Source organism: Oreochromis niloticus, linkage group LG11 (genome assembly GCF_001858045.2).
Source record: "Oreochromis niloticus isolate F11D_XX linkage group LG11, O_niloticus_UMD_NMBU, whole genome shotgun sequence".
NCBI classification, from domain to species: Eukaryota; Metazoa; Chordata; class Actinopteri; order Cichliformes; family Cichlidae; genus Oreochromis; species Oreochromis niloticus.
In genome coordinates, this window is record NC_031976.2 from 34,474,491 (window position 1) to 34,491,843 (window position 17,353).

Below are 17,353 nucleotides of genomic sequence, written 5' to 3' on the forward strand. Positions count from 1 at the left end.
TATATATTGCTTTTCTTTGCAAACTCCTTTGACAATATTGCTTATAGGTGGATGAAGTTCAAAGAAAGTATGTTGTTGTTAAAGTTATGTGTGCTCAGATATACATTTTCCTTTCAATGTCGTGGAGAGACAATTACAACCTGTACTTATCCAAAAATAGCAATACTGAGGCACCCATTGCCTCAAATGTGTTTTTCTGCTCTTGTTCGCAATGTTAGGAATATTTAACAATATCTAGTGCATAATTATGTAATAATGATGCATTGTGTAGTATATCAGCAGCTGTCTATGCTTAATTCCATGTGAGTCCACTATGTAGCAAACACCATGCAGTGGATGATTAAATCCACAGATTAAATGCATAAAAGGGGGATAATTAAGCACAGGTGCAACACATTAGAGAAGACGAGCAATCAAACAGGTGGAAAACCAAACACACAAGGACAGGAAGTGAAGGGTTTGAAATGTGAAGATGTGCATAAATACAAAGTAAAACACAACAAAATAGAAAGAAAGCCCACCTCAAACAAATGATTCAAGTGATCTTTAGAAGCAGCTGTAAAGTCCTGGTTCTACATGATTTTAAAAATGCCTGCTGCCATAAGTCGCCCTAATGAATTATGAAGGCGCTTGACTGAATTTGTCAGCCTGCACTCCACATTCTCTCTGCTCCATCCCCCTTTTCATTTCTCTTTACTCCTCATACTACCTGCATTTTTAAAAATTATGCAGCAAGAAAGGCTCAGCAGTAGCTGTAGTGACCCTCATATACATATCTTGAGGTTCTATTCACCCAAGACATACATAGTAAAAGGTTTTCTTGTTTCCAGACTGGAATTTTTGTGTGTGGTTATATTAGGAACTTTGTAGGACTAGACAAAATATTAGCCGTGTTTACAGTGATCACCCCACATTAGAAAAAAATTTATGTGATAACTGTCGAGCGATTAAAGTTGCCCTAAAGCATGACTGAAAACTTCTCCCTGTCATGGTAAGATGAAAAGTGATGGACCACATGTGGTTTTTCATGAAGCCACACTCCACGATTCACCCCTCATCACTCCTGCATTCGTCCATATTAATTAGCTTTGCTTGTTTAGAAGTTAATCAATATTTCATCAGCCCGATTCATAATTTAAACAGGAACCTGAAAGATCAACCGAGTTGTTATTTCGCTATGATTTCCGCTTCAGCTGGGGATGTAGAAACGCTGTAGCCGTCAGTGTCTGGTAACCAGGTTTTGAGGGAGAATATGTGAAATGACGATACGGTACTATAATCAGTTATGACATGCTGTGTGGTGTTGCATTTTGGGCCACAGGCAAGACTTTTTTTTTTTTTGCTCTCATGAGGAGAGTGTGCAACGCTTCAGTCGGTCACCTGCACAACCGATTTCCTACATCAAATGCTTGTATGTTAACTTCATGCAGCAGGTCGGATGAATGTCAGCACCCTGCTGCTATCGAGTATCTGTTTTCAAATAAACAGCGTTTTCTCCCCCGGGTCTGTGAGTACATGTGACTGTGTGAAAATGTGTATGTGTTCTGGCCTCGTTCTACAGCCCGCAGATGTTGTAAGTGTGAACTTGGCTTTTCCTTGTAGCAGGAGGTGTGAACCGCTGGGGAAATGTTATTCTGACTGACTCACAAACTACAGGAATCTTTCTGAGAAATCGTTTACCTGAGGATGTAGTTCAAAAATCTGTGTATTCTTTCAACTTAAAAAACAAACCATCAATTGGTTTCAGAGTAAATCGATTTTAAAGAAAAAAATCTCCTGTTCTGAACCATGATATGTAATCTTGCTCCTTGTGGAATGGTCATTAGCCTTACAGGGAGATGGTGCTATTTTTTTATTTAGAAAAACATTAAACAAGTACAATAAATTCAGCCTGTTGGCAATTTGTTTTGTTTTCTCTTTGAAGACAATGTATTGTGTGTGTTTGACCAGACGATTTCTAAAAGAAGAGCGAGTCTTTGAATTCCCGCATGAAGCAGGATAAAGTGCGAGAACTGCCCCGAGACGTTTGCTTTTAAACCATAAAATGCTCAGTGGTGTAATCTGAAGCATGTGAGAGATGCTGCCTCACTGAATAAAAAAAATGTTGAAACCTTAAAGCGACGCACTAAATAAGGAGTTTTAAGAGCAGGCAGAGGAAATGTGAGGTCAGTATTAGAACAACTGATCCACGGGTCCACGTCAGGTCACTGAGATGCGGAGGAATGATGGTCACAGAGATGGGTGCGTTGAAGAGTTGTAGCCAAAGAAAAGTGATGTACACATGAATTTGGGTGAAACTTCTCAAAGCCCAGACATTATTATTCTTTTCTTATTCTGCCTTTCCTTATAGAGTAATATCCTCATATACAAAATCTTCCTAAAAATGCTTAATGTAATTTATGACTTTAAATACAGGCTAAGATTGTGTAATAAGGCCAGAAACCTGAGACCGCAGAGAAGAAAGAAAAGACAAACTGCCTCATTTACCCACAGAGCTTAGCCACACATTTTTCACTTAAGACAAAGTCACACAGCTGCCTGGAAAGTATCCATATTAATGTCTGCAGTACTCTGTGATCAATTTCTTTAATTATCTCAAGCGCCGGGCCCTAAGATATCACTTTCATTCTTTTTCCATATTTTCTTAAATGATCCCTGGAATCAGGGAAAGCACTGAAGATAATTCGTTCCCCTGTCGAGGAGATTATACGTTGGTTTGCCGCCTGTCTGTCAGCGGGATATCTGAGGAACCTTAGAACAGATTTCTGCTAATTTTGGTGGACAGGACAGCTGCAGGCCAAAGAACAGATGATTAGATTATGGTGGTGAGCTGGATCTAGGACTTGTTCAATTAGACAATTATCATTTTAAGCTGTAAAAGTAATGGAGATAGAGGTTCACTGTGTGGTGCCTTCTTTCTAAAAATAAAATAGGGAAGAATTTGTCTGATGGAAGCTGTACCTTCTGTTTTATTTCACTTTGGAGTGTTTCCAAATATGTCTTTGGTCGTCCTAGTGCCGCTTAGCATTTGTTTCAGTAAAATTGTAGACTCCTGTTTTTGTTTTGCTGCATATGTGTGAATGGGATTAGTGTTTTAAAAAAAGGACTGAGGAATAACAAGGATTTTTTTCTCTGGAATATGTTATTACAGGGAAAAAGTGAGCTAGTATGAGTTATCTCAAGAATTGCACTAACAATCACCTGCTAGTTTTTAGGTTCGTGTGCGTGTGCCCTTATACAAATATTTTTAAAAACAGCGGTTTTGATAAATTTGTTTGCAAAGCCATAGTGTGGTATTTTGAGATTTAAACTTTTTTTGGTTCATCAAGTGTGGAATTGCCAAGAAACAGCTAGTATGGCAATTTTTCCAGAGGCAACAACTTAGATAAAAATATATATAATGTGCTGTGATCTGTCTCATTGTTATCTGCTTAGAACAAAGTCACAATTGATAAAGCTAAGATAGATAAATGGACTCTTCTCCCACTTTCTTTAATTGGACGTGTCAATATAATTAAAATGGTTGTACTTCCTAAATTTATTCATCTCTTCCAAAACATACCCATCTTTCTCACTTCATCGTTTTTTAAAACTATCGACTCTGTCATTTTGTCTTTCATCTGGGCAAATAAACCCCATAGAATTTCAAAGGCACACTTGCAGAAACCCCCCTCTGAGGGTGGGTTAGGCCTCCCAGTTTTCAGGCACTACTATTGGGCTTGCGGTGCCAGAATATGGGTTTTCTGGAACAGTGTTTCTGCTGTTCCCACTGTTCAGAAGGGATGTGGTCCTTCTTGGCCTTTTATAGAGGTGCACAACGCTAAATCAATTTTTGGTACGTCACTTGATGCTATTCTGTTTTCTAAGCCAAACGTACCTACCAAACTTCTAAGTAATGATTTTGTCCTCGGTCATTCTCTTAGGATCTGAAAGCAAGTTAGGGGTGCTTTGTGCCTTCCAGACCTATCCATTTTTGCTCCCATAACTGAAAACCTTTCTTTTTCACCTGGCTTGATGGACCCTGTGTTTAAGCTTTGGTCAGAATTAGGTCTTCACACTATTAAGGACCTCTACATCGACAATTGTTTTGCTTCATTTGCTCAGCTGCAATCAAAATTTATGCTCCCCTCTGCTCATTTATTTAGATACTTACAAATTAGGAATTTTGTTAAACACTCTTTTGCCCATCTGGATAAGCCCCTTGCTCATAGTGACTTTTATGATTGTTTGATTAAAAACCCCACTTCCAACCATCTAATCTGCCAGTTTACTACACTTTTTACACTTACAGCACCTACAAACCACATCAGGGATGATTGGGTTAAGGACTTGGAAGTAGACATATCGGATGCTTTGTGGGCCAATGGGTTGAAGAAGATTAAAGAATGCTCTGTTAATGCCAGACTACAACTTATACAGTTCAAGGTCCTTCATTGTTTGCATTTCTCTAAAACAAAGCTAGGCATCATTTTTCAGTCTATTTCGTCTTTGTGTGACAGATGCAAAGCAATGGTAGGAACCCTTGGTCATCTTTTCTGGTCTTGCCCTACACTCTGGAATATTTTGGCAGAGATATTTAATATATATAACCGGATTTATGATTTAAAATTAAAGCCGGATGGTGTACTTGCAGTGCTAGGCTGCTCCCTAACCTCATTGGCACCCAGACGTCCTCTTCAGAAAGCCTTAATGTTTGGCATGATTGTAGCCAAAAGACTTATTCTTAGAGCCTGGAAATCACCATCTCCTGCATTGTTTAGGGTTTGGCTACGTGAGATGATTGCATGTTTGTATATTGAAGGGGTTCGTTATCGTCTGGCTGACACTCATTTTAAGTTTGTCGAAATCTGGGGCCCTTTTCTCAATCATATTAACGGGGATTCAACATAAACTTTAACCCGTTTGACTGCACTTTGTGTTTGTGTGAAACTGCACTTCTGTCGGACCCTGATTCCTTCCTGGACTTGTTCCCCACATCTTCTGGACTTGGTGAACTCTGTTGCCCTGTCTAACCTCACACAGATGATCATCTTCTTTGGACACTGGTATTTCTTTTGATCTTTTGATTTGTACTGGCTAACCGGTGTATTTTTTCTTTTCTTTCCTTTTTTCCTGTTTGGGTTTTTTTTGTTTTGTTTTTTTGTTTTTTTTGTTTTTGTTTTTTTTCTGTGCTTGAATGTTATTGTTTTTGTATCTTGTATGTCCTTTGTCTGGTTTGATTTTATGTAACTTCAAACTTAAAATCTTATAAATAAACATTTAAAAAAAAAGAACAAAGTCACAATAGTTAAAAAAACAAAACAAACTGAAAATGGCAGTTGAGCAATGTTAGGCTAAACTGAATAAGCTATTTTAACTGCTTCATAACTGTAGCTTGACTGAAAAGCAACAACATAAAACCACCTGCCAAATATTGTGTTGATCCCCTTTCTGTTGCTAAAACAACTCTGAACTGTCTGGACATGACTTCAGGGCCTCTAGGCGTGTCCTGTGGTGTCTGCCAGCACGAAGTTGGCAGTTGAGCCTTTTGGTCCAGTGGCTTGCAGTGTGGGGCCTCCCTGGTGCTTCGGGTGGATTCTGGATCACATTGGCATCTAAGCAGTTTGGAAGCCGGGTCAATGGCTTGGGCTGTTGTTGTTGTTCCTGAACAGTTTTTGTAGAGTGGTGGGGTGCATTGTCCTGCTGAGAGGGCACTGCCGGTGGGGGATGCTGTTGCAAAAACTGTTGTGTGGGAGGTTGAAATAACATACACACAAATGCCAGGACTTGAGTTTTCCCAGCTGGACGGTTCACGGCAATAATGCGGTTAGAATTGTTTTATGCACATTACCTGTCAGTGATTCTAATGTTGTGGCAGAGTGGTGTATAATAGTGCATAATAAGCGCATTTGGAAGCACACTTGATGTATTCTTTAGGCTGGTTGAATGTTTGTATTATTTTGTTGATCTCTTCTTTTGAAAAGAAATGTCGAATCAAATGTTCTTTCTTCTCTCGTTGCCTTGAACTTGTCTGTTGCCATCTTTATAGCAGATCAAAATACGTTTACAACATCTGACATTGATTTTATGAAGGTAGACATGTGACACAGCACCACAGCCCTCCTTCCAGTGATCCTAACTGACCCTCTTTTCCCTCCTCTCTACCACCCCCCTCTGCCCTCCTTCTCTCCCTTTTTAGATGCAAGGTGTGCCGTCCCCCCCTCCTATCATTATCACCATCATCGCTCCCACGCCCACTCCTTCCACGCTCCCTCCTACGACCGTCCCGCTCACGAACGTCCCACCTACAACCGTCCCTCCTACAGCCGTCCTTCCCACGACCGCCCTTCCTTCGACCGCCCTTCCTTCGACCGCCCGTCTTTTGACCGCCCGTCCTTCGACCACCCGTCCTTCGACCGCCCGTCCTTCGATCGTCCTTCCTTTGATCGTCCTTCCTTCGATCGCCCATCCTACAGCCGTCCCTCGCACGAACGCCCCATCTACGACCGCCCATCACACGATCGTCCACCCCAGGACCGTTGGAACCCCCGTCTTCGCGTGAGCTCCGGAAATCAGCTCTACATGTTGGACCAGGAAGAGGTATTGTACTCCACACCCCAAAGATACACTTACACTCATGCACTTCTTTGGCACAGGTGGGAAACCAGAAGAAAAATTAGGATGGTACTCAATCAGTATTAACTATTTTTCACCAGATACAACTCTAAAAGACTGATATTTCCGTTTTTTGAAGTAACACTCGTTGATCACATTGTCAATCGTCACCTGGTACAAATAGTGCTCAAACAACTTTTATTACATGGACAAGTCAAACGAAATAAGATGATACACCAAACATGACACATATCTCATAACATCGTGTAAATATACATGACATATTTTGTTGTTTCAGACTTATTTAGATCCTTCTGGCAAGGTTTAAATTCCACTCATCAAAATGAAAAACTTAGTTGCCGTGGAGCGAATGCTGTACCTCTTCCCACATCACCACTCAGTCACTTGTAGTGTAGAATGCAGCCCCCACCTCTCCCTCTGTATCTACAAACCCCACTCACTAACAAGATGCTACTTGGTGGGGGACAGCGCTGGGCCACAGTACTAAAGTGAGTGAACTGTTAAACACCAAAGAAGACCCAGTGCCGAGTTTGTAAATCGGGGAACCTGGAATTCCAGAGAGGGTTTCTGTTCGTATGGGTCAAGGGAGAAAAATATTCCACATAATTGATCAAAAATAAGCACAGTGACATGAGCACATTGAACAACAACCACAAGAACCACAACAATAACAACAAGCAAACAAAACTGTTGTCACCAACAGAGCATTTAGATTGAATAACACTTGCTGGGAAGCTTTAATTGCACTTACAATCACAACAGATCTGAGAGATCAGAGGAGAGTAGCACAACGGCAGTCCTGACTGTCACATTGAGCTGAAACATTGAGTCCACATCGGTGATATGAGCCTTCTACGTGATTATTAAATGAACCTAACATAATCAGAACCAACAGGTTAAACCCACTGCCTTGGGTTTGCTTATGAAACCCAGGGTGTCCAAACCTGTGTTCTTTTCAGGTTGTCATTAGTGCACAGGGGCTCCTAGCATGTTAGAAATCCATATGGAAGTGTTAATAAAGTTAAAAACTTCAATAAGCTCCTTGGGATGCTTCTACAATTTACGGTCAACCGAAACAAAACAAAACACAAGGAGCACAAGTCCAGAAATACACTACACAGGGTCAAACCATGAGTCCACGAAAAGTTCAGGGGGCCGACCATGCGGACAGCTACGGCAACGACGGGGAAACAGTTCTGGGGGCCGACCGTGCACACGGCAACGGCGGCGGCGCAGACAAAACCAATCAGGAGGCCGGCCACGTGGCATGCAGTGGCGGCGACAAAGCAGGTCCGGGGGCCGACCGCGAAGCCAGCAGTGGCGACGAACTCTCTCAGGAGGCCGGCCTCGACGGCCATGACGCCCAGCTAGGGGCCTGGAAAGCGGCCGGCAGAGGTGAGGCGGAACAGGACGAGCTGGAACTGATGACGGTGTGGCAACCACAGGACCAGACGAGGCAGGACCAGACGAGGATGAAGCTGACGAGGATGAAGCTGACGAAGGCGAAGACACGGAGGCTGGACCAGGCGTGGATGAAGACACGGACGCTGGACCAGGCGTGAATGAAGACACGGCTGCGGAACCTGACGGCAGCGGGACGGCTGCGGGCAATGATGCTGCAGGCGACGATGTGGATGCTGCAGGCGGTGATGCTGCAGGCGACGATGTGGATGCTGCAGGCGGTGATGGTGCAGGTGACGATGTAGAAGTCGCAGGTGATGATTCAGCAGGTGATGGCTGAACAGACTTCCCTGGACCGTCAGCAGACATGAGGATGTGCTGGCTGGGCTCCTCGGGCCCTCCAGCCGACGACACTTTAGGCTGGCTGGGTTCTCCCGAACCCCCAGCTGACGATACTTGAGGCTGGACGGGCTCCTCGGGCCCTCCAGCTGACGAAACTTGAGGCTGGACGGGCTCCTCGGGCCCTCCAGCTGACGAGACATGAGGCTGGACGGGCTGCTCGGACCCTCCAGCTGGAGCAGATGCAGGACCAGAGGCAATAGGGACCCCTGACTGAGGGTGAAGATGAGTGGCTGACTGAGCAGTTGACAAAGCTAATGATTCCTCTACTAACTGTGCTACTGACTGAGCTATGGACTGTAACAAGGTTTGCAGAAAGTCTGACTGTGGTAGAGACTGAGCTATGGGTAGCGGGGGTGAAGACTGAGCTACGGGTGACTGAATTTGAGATGAAAGCGGTGGTGGAGTTGGACACTGGGCTACGGGTGGCTGCTGAGCCGGGAACACTGGACACTGGGCTATGGGCTACAAGAATAACTGAAACAGATCTATAATGATAATAATAATAAACAAAGCACCAGAACATCAGAAAATAATCCATAATGCAAAAATAAACCAAAACATAACAACTCAAAATACTGGGTCAAACTGACCCAGAACCGTGACATTCTCAGTGTACAGTCAAATTCAATAATAGAAACAAAGAACAACTGTGAATGAATAGGTATAGATGATGCAGTACACCCTGGTGGAGACTGGAGAACTTTGCCATAGTACAACCACTGGTGCAGCCCTCTGTCATGTGGGCCTTTACTGTGAGCTGGCCTGTTGGAAGTCATTCCTTACATAAAAGCCAATGGAAGTGCAGGTTTGCCAAAAGGCAACTGAATGACTCTCAAGCCACTAGAAACAAAATCATCAGGGCTGAAAAAAATGAAAATATAGTATGTGTTCCCAAAGTGCATGTGGAGGAAACTCTACAGTCAAACATGTATTGGCAGCAACATGCTGTGGGGATGTGTCCCTATACTGTAACAGGGACTGAGAGTTGCATTAAAGGGAAAGATATAGAAACCTAGAGAGTAAGCCTGAGAGAAAATCTGTTTCAGAATATTTAGGATCTCATTTTTGGGCAAAGGTTAACATTTCCAGAAGATGAAGCGTATCTCCAAGAAAAAACAAAGTGGTTTTGAGAAACCTATTTGAAAGTCGTTGAGTGGCCAAACCGGAGACCACAACTGCACCTCAAACAGCATCTTTGCAGAAACCTGAAAACGGCTGTGCACTTACGCTCCCAATTCAACCTGATGGGGCTTACATGATTCTGCCAAGAAAAATGGGAAAGTCTTCCAAAAGAAAGGTGTGCCAAGCTTGTAGGATCATTTCCAAGAAGACTTTAAAGTGTCAGTGCTGCAAAAGGTGCTTCAACTAAATTCTAAGGGAAGGACCTGAATGTCAAATAGGATATTTCAAGTCCTTTATAAATTTACAAAAGAATTTGAAATGTTTTTACTTAAAAAGTATTATGAAAACTTATGTCTGAAACATTAAAAGATATGAAAATAGTGATTACAAAACTTACTGCATGTCCGTTACTGTTGCAGTCCCTCTAGAAAGTGGTTTTGCAGAATGCCTGGCTTGAATTTAAAGCAGGTGTATAGACAATGTGTAATCTATTGTAGCAAAGCTATGTTTTATATGAAACTAATGATTAGTGCAGCATAACTGACTTCGAACCATTTATCTAAAAGTAATCATAACCAAAGACATAGACTGAATAGATTAGTAGACCTAGATTCAGATTCTATTAAACGCTATCTTGATGGGTATTCTCACAATGACCTGTCATAAGTTTTTGTGCTACTTGAAGGACGATACTTTTTAATAATACCTACTTTAAAGAAGGTCAGACAGAGAGGACTGTGTCCAGACTGTCCCACACACTCGAGTTTCCCTAGATTGGATCAGTGTCGCCTCAGGCTCGCTGTTGGGGTTCATTTTCAAGGGCAGCTGTTGTTTTTGGGGGAAGCCGTCTGTTTCTGGCTGTCATTCGGCACATTTACACGGCAACCACAAACCTCAGAAGATTAAAGAAAACACTGTGGGATGGTAGTTATTTTGAAATTAAAAAGTATACATCACTTCTTTGGTCATCTAAGTGATTATTTATTTATTTATTAAGTTTTCTTGAACCGCCTATAAGCAGCCAGCCAAAATGAAATGTTTTATGGAAATTATGATGAAACCAGTGCTGCAGAAATAATTTTCCATGAAATGCAGATGAAATTAAGGATGATTAAGGAAATATATCAAGGAGAACAGGTGAACACACGCATTACAGCATTTTTGATCAGTAATTTGTGAAATTATAACCCTACACAGAGTTTTATAAGCCACCTTTTACTCTCCAGAGAAGGAAAAGGGGTCTCTGCACTCTCAGCTGTCCTTGAACCCCTCACAGAAGAAAACACCCGTCTCCATCAGTAATAAGTCACGGAGGCTAAATTCTACATGGACTAGTTTTCAGATCTAGCTGACAAAATTTATTTTCAGTGTATGAAAACCAATAATGAGCAAATTGTCACCCTGTTGTGAGCTATTGAGTAATCCAGTGTTTCAAATAATCTTGTTCAGAAAATGTATAATGAAGTTATTTGCAGTTTAACTTTACAATCATAAACACTTCAATGTGATTGTCTCCTACACTACTGTGTGACACAAACCATATAAGAAATGTTTACAGACTGCGTATGAATGCATGACTCTGAGGCTTACACAGTGTTACATAGAGTAGTATTTTCCCAGAATTACTCTTTTAGTTCCATTGTTGGTTTTGGTATTTTCACAGTATTTGTTAAAAGATGCAGTTACATTAAATCAAATGTATCCCCTTCTACCTGTCTCTGACATGAACAAAATTTATTGGAAATATGAGGTTCAGCCTGTGTGACACTTTTTACGCAGCACAGATGGTGTAAAGACGTTGTTTCTGTGTTTTACAATAGAAAATATATTCTAATTGGCTTTTAATATCTTAGATTTGTCAGATGGTTGTTTAAAGTAGCTCAGGGTTGACTTTTCCCTGAATAGCAGTTGTCTGCACTGTTGTTTATTACATCAACTGCAAAGTAACAATGTAACTTTGACATATGTAGAGCTTTAAATGCTTTAATAAATGCCTCTCTGTTTCTAGCTGGTACTTGACAATTTGTTCTGTTTTTCACCACTCCCGAGATCTACAGTGAAAATGAAATGTTTGCTCTTTAAACAGGGGTAAACTGAATTGTGTACAAGACAAAGCTTGACTGTGTTTATTCTCCGGTTCCTCAGTTAGTTAGCACTGATTAACTGGGCTTTTTAAAATGTGTATTAGTGTGATAAACACAGATAGTGCATCTGCTGCTGGTTAGAGTAAAATCTCATCTTCAGGCCAGGAGATGGTACTGTTCTTCAAGTTTTCCAACTCACACATGCACACAGACACACACAAAGGCACACAGTTTAAGCTAACACTGCTGATTTATAACACTACTTATAATGCCACGATAAATGAGGCAGTGGCCTGAAAAATCCATAGGTCACTTCCCCAAACTTGGCAGGGCAATTATTGTATTATGCACATGCTAATATATTTTTCTGTTTGCATTAAAGGCCTAAATTCTGACACATGAAAATACAGCTGTTTAATTTGTGCTTACTTTTAATTTGTCTGCCTCACTGCCTGTTGCTATTTATGCAGTCTGTGTGCCACTGCATGGCCTGTGATTTAACCTCTCATTCTAAGGTAAACTCAGCTGTGTTGGCAAGGCAATAAAGTAATGAATCCTTGCATGGTCAGCATACAAGTGCCAGCTTTACTGTCATGTGTGTGCATGGCTGCCAATGGTATTTCTGCTGGTCATCGCTTCGATGAATGCAGCAGCGATCCCAGAGATAACCCTGCACGACCGCGAAAGGACTGAATGGAGAGCCCGGTTCAATTAATCGGAGCCTCATCCCTGCCTAATTGTGCCAATAAGGCAGCAGCTGTGAATGAATCCAAGGCAGGGCTGACGTGCTGATGGCCGTCACCTCGGCGACGGCGAGAGGCATTAAATATTCATGCCTGTCACTCACCTCATGCAGAGCGGGTGTCTCTCGCCTCCTCTCCCTTTCACACACAAACACAGACATACACACACTCGCCCTTCAATTTATTTCCATTCGTTTTAGATGGCTTCTGTGGCTCAGCAAAAAAAAAGGAAAAGAAAAAAGAAAAAAAAGCAGTCATACTGTACTTTTCCACAGCGGAGATATGGAGGATCAGAGGAGGACCCTGCTCTCCTTTCTCTGCTTCCCGCACATTTTGATATCAGCCCATCTCAAACACACACCTTTCACCTCTCTGATTTTCTGTTTGCTTATATGCTTTGCATCTAAGCTCAGCGCAGTTCCCGCTGTGTCTCGTATCTCTGCCTCCTCCAGCCTCAGTCCTCATATTAATTCCCTCCATTGATCCATCACTCTTACCTTTTTTTCTTCTCTCCCCTGCTTCATACTATCTCTCGTCTTTATCTAATCTCTCAGTTGTTTCATCCCCTCCTACTCTGCTTAATCTGTCTGCTTCTCTGCCTCCTTCCTTCTGTCTCCATATTCGTAGCGGCCGCACTTCCTCTTTCTGCTCCTCTCTCTGTCTCTCCATTTTTTTTGCTGCAGCTCTCCTTCACAGTTTCTCCCTCTTTCCTGCTCTCACCCTTTCCTCCTCATCCACCCGCCCACTCTATCTCCGTCTTTTCCTCTGTGCTCCTCTTCCTCGCTCCCTCTCTCCGGGGCGACTGGCAGGAGTCTTTGGCTCTCCCACAGGCCACCTGTCTCTGTGCTCCTCACAGCTCCATTCACTTACCGCTCCATTTTTTAAAAAATGTTTTATGAATGGCAGCCATCAGAAAGACACGGTAGGGACGTCTCCCCGGAGAGCCAAGGTGTCGCTTCGGGGAACAAGACTCCTCTGTTGTGCCTAAAATGTGTCACTATGGAAATTTGTGTTAATGTGCGTCTGTGTAGCTTTTCACTCCTGGTGTGTTGGGTTCATTGAACTGTTTCCTACTAATCGAGTGTGCAGTCACTTTATAGGGATAGAATGGGATTAAACTCTCATTGACATGTCAGCCATTGGCTTACTTTAATTGCCAAGGATAATACCTACAAGATGTGTGGAAAGTTAAAAATAAATGCTTTTTAAATATCTTGCCTTTAATTACAAGCCCCTTAATTTGCTTTCCCCCTCCAACAAAATGTCATCCAGTGATCACAACCAAATGTGACTTTAAGCTTCCTCCCCTCAGCTTTTGTGTGTGATTGGTAGAAAATTCTTCCCAGTGAATTCCAAGCAAGAAAAATGGAGCAGTGTTACTTAGAAAACAAGCGAGCATACAGCCCGAAGCAGCGGAAAATGTCACTTAGTGTTACTCTGTCTGGGATCATATGTTAGGATTAGAAGAATATGAAGAAAAAAATTGGTACAAATGGATGCACTACAAAAACTACAGTACAGTTGAATCAGCACTGTAGATACAGCAGAAGGAGGGAAGTGAAGAAAACTAGAAGCAGCTGTCTTAGTAATTGTTTAAATTTGTAAATGAATTAAAATTATAATGATTAATTCCTAACTTAATCAAAAATTTCTGATAATGGCTAATCCTTGTAGTCAATCTTTCGGGAAATAATATCAAACATTTGGTGATTCCGCCTTCTCAAAAGTAGGATTTTCTTTGAGAACAAGTAATGAACTTTTTTTAACGTCCAGACTTATGTGCTGATCTGGACGATCAATCCTTCCCTCCGATTTTCCTCACTGCTGCAGACTGCTTTTCCTTCTTTTGTCCTGTAGGGGGAGCGAGAGGGCTGACAGTGATGGCTTCCTGCCATCCTCTTCTCCACCTCCTTCTCCACCTCCTTCTCCTCCTTGCATCTCACATTAATTTGAGGTGACAGAGTTTCATATACCATTGCCATGCACCAGTGCCCTGTCCCCAAAGTCATGTGTTTGGGCTTCGCTCCTCCAACTGTGTTATGCAAGAAAAAAACACGATTGGGGGGGGGCAAGAGCCTTGCTCAGCCTGAGAGTATTTGAAAGAGCTGGGAAATATCAGCACTATAAAAAGAAGATGTAGTCCTGTAGCTCAAAACACATATGGTTGATGATTGTATCTGCTTCTTTAGTGGCCCCATTTTCTGCACTGAATTTTACATCTGACTGCATTAGAGCTTATCTGCAAACAGGCCACAGCACCTCAGTGGCTTTAGCTTGTAGCTACTGTTGTCACAGTGCATAAAGAGTTGCTCAGAGGTGGATAGTATGCTTGCTCATGACCCCAGAAACGCATCGAGGTGGCTGTCGTGTGGGAGTCGGAGGGATTAATTATGTAATGAACACAGGTGGGCAGTGGTTTGCAGAAAAGAAGAGAGAGGCTGATTCTTTTAGTAAGGTGGCCAGACTGAACCCCTGAGGCGATGTTAACAAGAAAGTCTTTGTATTTGAGTAACTATTACGTGCCATTTAAATAAAAATTGTCACTCACTCAGAAATAAAACATTTTTCCAAAGGTCATCCTGTACATACAAGGGTTTAAGTGACTTTTATCTTAGCATTTTGATTAATTTGCCTGTCCTCTGACTAGTGTGCAGTTTATTTTGTCCTCAATTCCTTGGAGGCACCTAGAGAAAGAGGAAAACTATGTCTAATTTGTCTGCTGCCATCTTACCAGGAGAAACTGCCAGATCTCTATGACCTTAAAAGCAATTCTCTGCCATTTATCATTTTTATTAAGAAGAATTGTACTTGGCTGGGTTCTTTTCTGTGGGATGTGGAGACTTATGGGTGGCTTGAACTGTTTTTATGCTGTTACAGCCTCTACAAGCATGCAGAAGAGACCACCTCAACATACATTTACATTTTAAGGATTTAGTTCACGATGTCAGCCCACATGCATCAGCTAGAGCTTCATTTCGACCTCTTCTAAAAGTCTTCGCCATTTTGCTTGTATATGTTTTAAATTATGCTGTGCTGTTTTTAAATGTCTTTTTAAACAGTTTTCATCATGTTCTTTATGTTGTTATGTCAATTTAGGATAATACACTATTCTACTATTCTCATGTTAATAAATGATGTCATCTGAAATATTTTTTTGAGACAATGTTCTTCATGTGTGCATCCGTCCATCCATGGTCATCGGCCAGCAGTCTGTTTTTACCCTACTAACTCCTTTGGGTCAATACAGAGAAGCTCTCAAGTCACAAACTTCCATACTTACAGTTGCTTTTTTGAGTGCATTAGTGTGTTTACACTGTTGAATATACTGAAATCTTTCACCCCACTGATGTACTCATTACAATCAAAGGTTAACTGAAAGGACACTTTGCAGTTTTCAGCCAATAGAAGCATAACTTGTCAGTATCAGTGACAATGCTAGCTAAACGGCACAGATGTTTCCAAGCATTGCATTTAAAACCAAGCATCACATGTGTTAAATTATAGAGTTAGATATGTGAAACTAGTATTAAGTATGGTCAGCTGACTTTTTGGGAAAAGTCACAGAATACACTAACTAACATGAGAATCACTGACAGTGAACAGATGTCTGAACAACCTCAGTGAGCGGTGGCTTTTCTGAGGCCCTCTAAAGACACTGAGATCCTCAGCCTATCTTTAATAATAATCCCCTATTGGATCAGTCATCTTCATGCTTCTCATTCATTGTCTTATATAACCAGCAGTGTTCATGTCACCCTGCTCTTGTTTGCATAAAGACAAGGTTGCTGTTACTGTAGCTATGCAAATGAGAGACCACCAGCATGACTTGACACCTCTGGAAACTGAAAAAAAAGAAAAAAAGATTTGGGACTAGATCTAAAATGTTGGCAGATTCACTGATTGCAATGGGTTGTTGCTCAGAAGCTGCCATGTTGGTTTTATATTTGAAATGTGATAACAGACTGATTACATGAGATATTTAACCAATCAAATTGTGTCAAACATCAGATGTTGGGAAGCAGCGTGACCCCTTGTGTTCTTAAAGTACTTGAACTCTCCTCTTGCAGCAACGCTACCCCACCGCAGAGGAGGCATGCACCATTTTCTTACTAAGAACTACAAGCTCAGATTTGGAGGTCTCATCCCAGCTGCTTCTCACGCTGCTGCTAATCACTCAAGTGCACGCAGGATGTAACTGCATGATGAAGCCAACAGTCCTATATTATCTCTCATATGCAAAGATGAGACACCAACACCCTCCGTCCCTTGGCTGTGCCCAGAAATTCTTTCCATTAAATCTATGAACAGAATTGGTGACAAAGGGCAGTCTTGGCAGAGTCCAACACCTACTGGAAATGAGTTTGACTTACTGCCAAAATGCAAGCCAGGCTCTTGTTGTTGATGTAGAGAGAGACTCTTTTCTGTCAATCAATAGCATCAGTTTTATTTTTATCATAGCGCACAACTCTTTTATTTTAATAGCTATGCCTCTTTTTAATGAACACTGTGGAAAGTGCTTGAGGTCAGAAGGAGGTGGAACATCTGTCTATGAAAGGACAAAACCGATGCTCTGAAGGACACATGCTTTTGGACAAGTTGACTCCTATCGTGCTGTACAGAAAGCATGTGTGTGCGTAAGTGACTGTGTGTGTGTGTGTTCCAGCTAAGTGTGTGTATGATTTTGTGCTTGAGCCAGCATCAGACAGCCAGCAGTGTTTGATTACTGCCCTGTTAAGAAATAATGGATTGCACAGTTTTCAAACATCACACAGTGCACACTATTTCTTGCAGTTATACAGACTCCTTGAGTTTTCTTTCTTTCTCTTGCACACAGACTCCCTCTTTCACTTTCTTAACCCACACTTTCCCATACACATCATGCCACTGTATTCCCTTGCTCCTCACAGCTGGGCCTGAAGAAGCAATGATGGCATATGGGCTATCCAGCCTGCAGCATCGCTCAACCCAACCTGCCAAGCTGAACAA

General features: G+C 41.9%; 2 protein-coding genes across 2 annotated transcripts in view; one reads left to right on the forward strand and one right to left on the reverse strand.

The window, feature by feature from the left end:
* syngap1b (synaptic Ras GTPase activating protein 1b) overlaps positions 1 to 17,353 on the forward strand; it is a 175,166-nt gene that overhangs the window by 43,050 nt on the left and 114,763 nt on the right. The window contains 1 exon segment of the mRNA XM_025911552.1: positions 6,179 to 6,579. Within this exon segment, the coding sequence (XP_025767337.1) occupies positions 6,179 to 6,579 (401 nt within the window).
* Positions 7,200 to 10,504, reverse strand: LOC112848206 (translation initiation factor IF-2-like). Its single transcript, XM_025911550.1, has one exon. The coding sequence runs from the start codon at positions 8,383 to 8,385 to the stop codon at positions 7,729 to 7,731; it is 657 nt and encodes a 218-aa protein (XP_025767335.1). The 5' UTR covers positions 8,386 to 10,504; the 3' UTR covers positions 7,200 to 7,728.

Excerpts from the sequence above, each read along its gene's own strand:
- LOC112848206 (XM_025911550.1), bottom strand. The coding sequence starts at position 8,385 with ATGTCTGCTGACGGTCCAGGGAAGTCTGTTCAGCCATCACCTGCTGAA.